The 9,230-nt window shown below is 32.1% G+C and overlaps 1 protein-coding gene across 1 annotated transcript; it reads right to left on the bottom strand.

Moving 5' to 3' along the window:
* Positions 1 to 4,476: 4,476 nt before the first annotated feature.
* Positions 4,477 to 8,925, bottom strand: LOC123299615 (major pollen allergen Lol p 5b-like). The gene is made up of 3 exons (XM_044881879.1): positions 8,788 to 8,925; positions 5,982 to 6,089; positions 4,477 to 4,602 (listed from the first exon to the last, which is right to left on the bottom strand). Exons 1-3 carry the CDS (start codon positions 8,845 to 8,847, stop codon positions 4,561 to 4,563), a joined length of 210 nt encoding a protein of 69 aa, XP_044737814.1. The 5' UTR covers positions 8,848 to 8,925; the 3' UTR covers positions 4,477 to 4,560.
* Between the last annotated feature and the right edge of the window lie 305 nt (positions 8,926 to 9,230).

Here is a 9,230-nt window from a genome sequence, read left to right on the forward strand (position 1 = left end):
CTGAATAATCAAATCAAATTTTTATAATATCAAAATCCACGTGACTGTAAAACATGATGAACATAAAATAATATATTTAAAATATTTTCGTCCAATTAAATTCATGCCGACCAAGCGCATCTTGTTCGCCTAAGTGATAATTTTTAATTTTTATGCAAAAATTAAACAAGGCTTAATCAGGGAGCGTTCAAGCTTGAAGGCTCCTCACCTATCGTAATATGATTATAGTTATTATTAGATTCTAATATATTCAGATGACGTTGTTCAAATGCATTTGAATGAAATCAGCCACAATTAACTGCTGGACAAGCAACTGTGATATTTTTCACAAATTGGACAAAAAAATCCCTGAAGATGCGATGGTGGAATCCCTAAATTTTAAAACTTATGTGTGGGATATTCAAATATCAGCGTTTCCTAGGAAACGGTAGATCACTGAATGTTCAATTATCAGGTACATGTTATTATATTGAATAAGCGTACAAGGGCAGTACTCCACAGCGATCTCGAGAACGAAACTTGAAATATAATATAAAATTTCCTTGTTATACTATGTATATATGAAATATACATAGTATATTTAGTTTAGTCCCAAGTTTGTAACGCTTAAAAATAATGATGCTAGGAAAAAAATTTTGTCATAGGTGTTCACTAAATCACCTAATTAGTCCATTTCCGGTTGTCCGTCCGTCCGTCTGTGGACACGATAACTCAAAAACGAAAAAAGAAATCGAGCTAAAATTTTTACAGCGTACTCAGGACGTAAAAAGTGAGGTCAAGTTCGTAAATAAGCATCGTAGGTCAATTGGGTCTTGGGTCCGTAGGACCCATCTTGTAAACCGTTAGAGATAGAACAAAAATTTAAATATAAAAAATGTTCCTTATCAAAAATTAAACAACTTCCGTTTGAAACATTTTTTCGTAAACATCACTGTTTACCCATGAGGGCGCCAATTAGGCGGAAATTTTATAATATGTACTATACTTGATTATCAGTTATGTATGTGTCACATGTTTGTATGTGTTATGTGATAAATAAATCAACACTGACTATGCATGGTATTTCAACAATTAAGTCAGCCAATTGTTTGTTTTCACTTGTTCTTACTTTAAATTATCTCTAATATGTTTAACTTCTCCTGATAATACAACTTATTTTACAACTCATTTTTTTGAATGAAAAACATTAACTTTGGACGAAAAATTAAAATTGACAGATTGTATATTATTTTCAAAATATTCTTAAAATGGTAAGCTGAATCGATTAAAAAAGTTTCCTAGGTAGCACATTGTTGACTTACTTGATAATTAAATAGTGTTCTGTATTCAAATATTTCCATAAAGGTACTAATTATGAGTGTAGACTGTAGACCAAAATAATGAAAAAAAAATTCGAATTTTGTTATGAAAATCGGTATGTAAGCTAGTTTTTCTAATAATGTTTTTCGATATCTCTCACCATCTCTGACGCTAGGCAAAATATTAACAATCGGCCGTATTGGCCAATTTGTAGTAGGCTGAGTTTAAAATTCTGATTTCGGTGAAGAATTTATATACATCTCCCTGTATGAATGTGGAAAATTTAAAATCGACATTCTTATAAATAGCGATAATATTAGGGTGTCTTCATCTTAAATTCGACACACTCTGTACATATCATATGTTTGACTTGTTTGTACATATGTTAATAATGTATGAACACTTAAGGACATATGAAACGCTTTTCATTTAAGTATGATCTAACACATTTTCTAACCTTTTGTAGTAAATCCTTTATTCTATTCACTTTACATATTATATTATTATTATTATTATTATTGTTGTTTTATCTTTGTCTAAATTCAATTTATTTAAGTAAGTATATTTGTTTATATACACTATGTGGTTTTCTTCGTCAGAATGTATTCATATCATTGTATTTGTAAGGAAATTCTGTCATTTTACAATTTTCATATAAATGCCACTCGAAAATATGTGGGTTATTAAATTACGTGAAAAATTCGATTGTGATAAAATAACGACGAAATGTTGTTATACCATGTATATATGAAAAACACAGATACCCGCCCGCTTTGCTGGGTAATTTCTACATTGAAAACAAAGATTACCGCATAGTCCTCACTTTCCTTGCCCTCACTTATTCTCCCCTCTTTTGTTCACAATTTTATGGATTTTAATTTTTTGGAAATTGAAATATTGCCTATCACACTCGCTGATATTGTAACTTTTTATACGTCAAATAATTTTTAAAATCGGTTAAGTAGTTAATTGAAAAATGACGAATTTTCATACAAACTATCATCCTCTTTTCACCACCAAAATTACGCAGTTTCATATAAACTTTCCCTGTCTAGGTAAGTAAGTGTATTATTTATTTTTATGGATCGAAATTGGATGGCAATTTTAATATTTAAAATATAATAGGAATGTAGTATTCATGAGATGAAGTAAATTGATTAGATATTTATTAGATATAACTATTAGTAGTTCTGTACCAAATATTCTTTCAAAGATAATTGATTTTGTAACAAAATCTACTATACTGGGTTTTTCTTTAGAAATCTTTAAAAATAATTCAAATTTCTATCTTCAGTTCCCTCGACTCTTTCTACCTTTTTGAACTTTAAATATAAAGCTTCATAACAACCATTTTTACAAATATTTTGTAAAGCAAGCCAACTTCTACACAAAGTTTAAAGCGCGCGTTCGTAGGACCACTCGTGTTCGTTCGTAATATTATGTGGCGTGCCCAAAATATTGTATCACGTTTTATCAATGGTCCACGTGTTGTTGGTTCTCCATTCCTTTCCTAGACCAACGATTGTGAGCTTATCAGTAAGACTTTTTACCTTGAAGGCTGTTAAGGTTGTTATTCACAGTAAAATTTTGTTATTCACGTACAATTGTTGAAAAACGGCAATGGCTTTGTTTTCCTTTCTTTATAACCCAACAAAATAAACATTTGTCAGCTTATTCAGATACAAGAAATAATCTATAGAAAATCTATAACAAAATCATGTGTGCAAAAAAAAAAAAAAAAAAATTATTCAAGATCAAAGGTCGCGAAAATAGAATTTTTTCAAGTATCTCGTTAGAAATTAAGTTTACTGCAGTTTTAGCTGCTATAAAATTTATTTAATTTTACATAAGAAGGTTAACAAAATTTCTGAGGAAGCAATAGTTTTCGATATATTTAACTGAGAAAAGTCAGATTCAGTCGCTTACTCTTCGTACAACACGAAAAATAACGATATTTTTTCCTAGTTATTTAGTTTCAACGGAATACTTAGAAGAAAAATAGTAGTTTATAAAAAAACACTCTTCAAAAAATTCGGACTACAGGAAACTGTTAAAAATATATGGGATTGAGCGCAAAACTGTTTTTTTTTGCAAGAAAAAAAACTGAAAAAATTTGTCCCGTGACAAATATTTCGGGTATGGAACTCTAAACTCGCATTTGAAAAATAACTACGAACATTAAATCCCGTTAAATTAATTCAAACGCAACAAAAAAATCCAAATTGGTTCATCCGGCGCTACGATGCCACAGACAGACAAACACACACACATAGCGGTCAAACTTATAACAGCCTTTCTTTGACTAGATAAATGAAATCCGTTCGAAAATGTACGAGAAAACACGAAAACACACAAAATTGATGTCGTCGCTTGGATAAGAACGAAGTAACCCACTACACCCACATTATTAATTTAATTGTATATATAATATTCGAATGTTTATGTGGGTGGCCTCTGTTATAGACGTATTTGTCTGACAAACGGAAGTTCAACTCCATTATTATTACCTATTATTATTTTACACTTTTTAGTACGGATTTTCAAAACTCAATTCAAACACACCGCTTTTAAAACAGTTCGCCAACTTTCATTTTCAGCCCTTTACGATCCCCGCTTACCTGGCTCATGTTTTGGCAAACTGTTTTAACATCTTTGTTAATATTCTGACAAAACATCAGCCACGTACCTGTTAGTTTCAAAAAAATTGAAATTTTTCATATTTGGCCCTTCGCCCAGACCTACGGTTCTCGGTTTCCTGCCTGATGTTCCGGCATTTGTTAGAGTTACCTTAAGTCTTTATTTTCCTCAATAGAAAATTCACGTACCTTATCTGTTCGAAAATAAAACTTGCATGTCCCTCTAAAGCTATTTGGGGTGTTCTAGAGACCAAACACGTGGGTCGATTTTAATGATTCTTACGTCAATCGATTTGTTTATTTTATACCTATTTAACAATAACCCACTAAACATATATCGTCATTTTTTCTTTTTCATAACATGGCATTTGGTTGTCGCCCACTCGTATATAAAGACACTCGAAAGATAAAGATAAATCGATTGACGTAATAATCATCAAAATCGTCCCACGCGATTAAAATAAAATAAATACAAAATACAATTTAATAATTTTTTTTATAAAATAAAACTTTCAAAATAATGATTAAAATCACATAATTTCGATTTCCACCGATGTACCCACCACCTTGGTCTATGTCTTTGTTTTCCACTCTTTTTTTTTACACTCCACTTCCGTGGTTACCTCTAGTTCCTTGTTATCCAACGTCCTTGTTGTCCACCTCCTCTCTGAAAATTATTTATTTAAAAAAAAGTTATGGGCGTTACAAATTTTTGTATACCGAACCCTCTTAATTAATTGGGAAGTTTAGGTAGCACTTGAGGAACATTGATCAAAATGTATGTCTCCTTGATGTTTCATCTTGAATAAAATCGTTCAAAGGTTACTTCCTTTAAGTTTGTCCTACAGTAAATATGCAAAGTTAAAAAGCATAATTTTTAAAGGATTTTATTCAAGTCGAGGCACGAAGTAGAAAAGTTAGAACAATAATACTCTTACAAATTAACAATGGGTTTTTCTCTGAATTTACGAATGATTTACGCCAGCTTATCATTCCAGCTGCCGGATTACTGTAGCGTGTATCAAGCCGAAGTGATGACTATTTACGAGGTATGTGAAGGTTTAAGAATGAAAGCTCTCATGTGCAGGGACAAAACTATCTTCATCGACAGTCAAGCAGCGCTTAAAGCCTTCAGCTCAGTATTAATGGGATCCTCAAAGTAGCATAGCACTCAAATGTACGTAAACCTTATATGGGTACCTGGGCACAAGGACATTACAGGAAATTGTGAAGCCGACGAGCTCGCTAGAAATGGCTCAAGGCTGCCGGACACAAGCATCAATAGACATGCGGGAGTTTCATTTGCGAACTTGAAGTTGCTTCTCGAAAAGGATATCTTAAAACAGACCAATCTTAGACGGAGGGAGGAACATACTTGTGGCACTACAAGAGTACAATCATAGGCATTCCAAAGGTCATATATCACTTCCAAGGGTCTCTATTAGCAAAATTGTTGCGGCTACTACATGACACTTCACATATATCACTGACATGTTGCTGTAATCAGATGACCCGTCTGTGATATTATCTTCAGATAATATACCTAGTTTAATGAATGAAATGAATGTTGAGGTACAGAAGCAATCACGTATTAAAAATATGACTAAGACAATGATTTTACTTTTTTTAAATAAAGTTATTGATGCATCTATTATTACTTTCATCAATAAAATATCCGATTAAAAAAGTAAGCGAAATGAAATTTTTATGTATCATTTTGAATGAAATTCTGAAATGACATCGATATGTTGACACATTGTGTAAATAGCTAAGTGCAATTGATTTTTTATATAAAAAAATTAAAAGTTAGCACTGAAGCACTAGATAGCACTGAAGCATAATTGTCTGTGCGGTATACGTTTGGGTACACTTCCATGTAGTATTGCGTAATATGATGGGGCCAATTCCAAAACAAAAAAAAATTGTTCGCCTTATGTATCGAGAATCATATGTTTTAATTTTTGTTATATTACCATACTTATGTACTTATATGGGTATCTTATGGTAAAATAAATAATAGTAATTGAAAGCAAAACATAAATTTACCGGATTTGCTGGTGCAGCTGGAGTAGCTGGTGTAGCTGGTGTAGCTGGTGTAGCTGGAGTGGCTGGAGTAGCTGGTGTAGCTGGAGTAGCTGCAGAAGCTGTAGAAAACTATTAAAAATAAAATAAAATAAAATGATAAAAATGTAAAATATAAAATAAAATAATTGATTGAAACATAGAAAATTTAAAATGAAATATTAAAATATTTCAAATATAAAAGGTATAAAACTTTCGACTCTAACTGAAACTGATCGATCTGAAATCTTTCATATATTGCGAAAAAATATCCAAAAAAATAAAAGAAAGTGAAAATTATTGTACCTGGAGCTTTGCAATCAAGAATGTGATACAGCATAAAAAGATTTGTCTGACCGAAACACGAGAAGACAAACTGGCGAGCTGTAAAGCACTGCTCGCCGTTCGTGTTGAATTATGTATATATGCTCACAATGAATCTTGTGATTCAGCATTGGAAATTTGTAATACCTTAAAAAGGCTACACGAAGACGAGAGACTGTCACGCTAAATTGGATTGTTTAGAAGTTTCATATCAATCAGATTGGAGTATACCAAGAACATGCAGTCGAATGTTTACGAAATTATTTGTTGCTCGAACAAGTTAAGAAGAATACGTTTCACTATAACAGGTGAATGGTTTGGTGCTATTGTTTTAGCGGGCCTTAGCGATCTGTATAAGCCGTTCATTATGGGGATCTACGCATCGGGCGGTAAAATCAATTCCGATAAAATTATGTCAAAGCTGATTGTTTCAATTCAAAAAGGGGTTTCAATTGTTTGTCGACCATACACTTAAGCTAAAATTGTAACATGCCTAAAAAATTTTCTAATGGAAAATCGGCTAAGGCGTATAACATATTTCAGGCCATGCCGAGAGGAAAACCAAACTCACACGACTCGTACATAGATTCAGATACGCTAAAACACATGACACCGAATACTGAAGTATTGGATGAATAAAGGTCCGCCAATGTGAAACAATGGGTTAAAAATGGTTCAAAAATGGAAGTAAAGAATACTGGCAACACCACAACTAATGAACACGGCATCGAAGTGAATAAAGTGCCTACGTTATGAAAAAATTTGTTATCGGTTAAAAAAATTGTTCAAAATGGAAACGGCTTCAATTTTATTAAGGATGGTTGCGTAATAAAAAACAAAAACAACGATACTGTTGCAAAAATTACACCTGAAAATCGAATGTATAAAATTCTTACAATTTGTGACATGTATGCTGATAGGTTAACAATCATGTATTATAGAAAGGCACTGAGACGTTTACGGGTTTTTAAATTGCCCTGCTTTTTAATATATAACTATTAGTCTATGAGTCAACAAAATGAAATTCTGATGACGATCACAAAATAAAGAATTGCAAAAATTGTGCTTACGCTTAACAAACAAGAAATTCCTTCCAAGAAGGCAAAACACAGTCAATAAAATAAAATTTTTGAATTAAACCATCGCGACTTGATGGGCCCAAGGATATCATCAACCATAGGAAAGACAAGATTCATATTAATGCGATATTAAGGTAATCGATTTGATTTGTAAGAGCGAACCAGGCGCTCCTTTTTTCCTATGGGACACATTTGGTTGAGCATTCGGCTAGAATAACAAAAAGCGAAGCGTTTTTAAAAAAAGCTGGGTGCGTTATCAACTATAAACAAAAGTGGAGATATTACAAGATAAGGAGGTATTTACATTATGGACATTATATTGAAAGGCGCGCTTTTTCGCCTATCAGACACAAGCAGTAAGGGAGCAATCAGCTAGGATAACATAAACCGAAATGCTATTGAAAAGCGTGTTTTATCAGCTATAATGAACGCGAATCAATTTTACGAAGCACGCTTTGCAACAACGCTTCGATGCTCACTATTTGTATGTGTCCCATAGGCGAAAAATCGCCCATGACGCGCTGTGCAACATCAAGTAAGATAGCACTTTGTGCTCTTAAATATCATAAAAGAGCACTTTGTGCGACATGCAGTAATGCTTATTTCTAGGATTTCGTAAGAAAGCATACCTCGCGCGCTTTACAATAGCGACTTGCGGTATGCTGTTAAATGGAGTCTTACTGACATTGGTTATATCTCATTTATGACTGGCTGATTGAAAGACGTGTAATTTATTGCTCTGTTAAAAAAGACTTGAATTTTGTGTTTAGTATAAATTTTAATACTGTTCTTTGTGAAAATTTGACTGAAAACAAGTTTTGAGTTCTGTAATAGTGAATACTAATCCTGAAAACAGTTTATATAGTGGTCACCACACAAGATTGGTTCGAACAATGCGAATCATTGTACCAAAATTAAATAGTATGTCCGGATTCAGAGGATATCAAGCTTATGCCGAGTAGAATAGAAAAACTAGACTGTGGTTTTAAAGAAGAGGCAAACTGGCATAGACGGGATACCAAATGAAATTTACAAATACATATTTAGTGACCAATCAAATATTAATTTACTGAAAGATATCTTCATTAATTCTATTAAGTTATGAAAGTCGAATAAAAAACCGTTAATGTGCATAATTACTTTTTCTGCTATATTTTTCGTTTACTACAGCTACAACTACATTTTATTTTATTTTTTGCATAGTTTTTTTGTATAACCTCCAAAAAGATGTTTTAGCCTCCCGCTGAGTAGTCGATTTTTCGGTACAAACAGGTGTGTCAAATTTCAAATATGCAACACTTTTTCTCTTATAGATATTTCATAAATGACCCCAAATGATAAATAAAAAAGGTAAAAATGACAAATAAATATTAATAGTTTTTACTTACTTGAACTGTTGCTAACGCAACTAACATAAAGAAAATGGACAAAAATACTTTAAAATTCATTGTAGTTTATTTTTGATTGTTTGTTTAGCATAAAACTGGTTATTTTATCAAACTATAAACCATAAAATAATGTTCGTTGTTTTTATATAAAAATGTATTAATAAATGAAATTTTTTAATATCTACCTTTTCTTATACTGGAAAAATTTTCAAAGATAGCTTCCGAATATAAAACTCAGACTTCTAATTATTCAAACGAAGTGACTGATGAACTAAGTTTGAACTAAGTTCATTAGTTGCTATACATGGTACCTGGGATTTTTTTCTGGATGTTTGAAGCTTTCTTTGGTGAATTGAAGGTTGTATGTTGTATTTGTTTTGTAAATTTGATCGGAACCAGTTTAACGACAGAGGATAATTTTGACCATAGTATCCCAGCGCATT

The sequence above is a fragment of the Chrysoperla carnea genome, chromosome 5 (genome assembly GCF_905475395.1).
Source record: "Chrysoperla carnea chromosome 5, inChrCarn1.1, whole genome shotgun sequence".
NCBI classification, from domain to species: Eukaryota; Metazoa; Arthropoda; class Insecta; order Neuroptera; family Chrysopidae; genus Chrysoperla; species Chrysoperla carnea.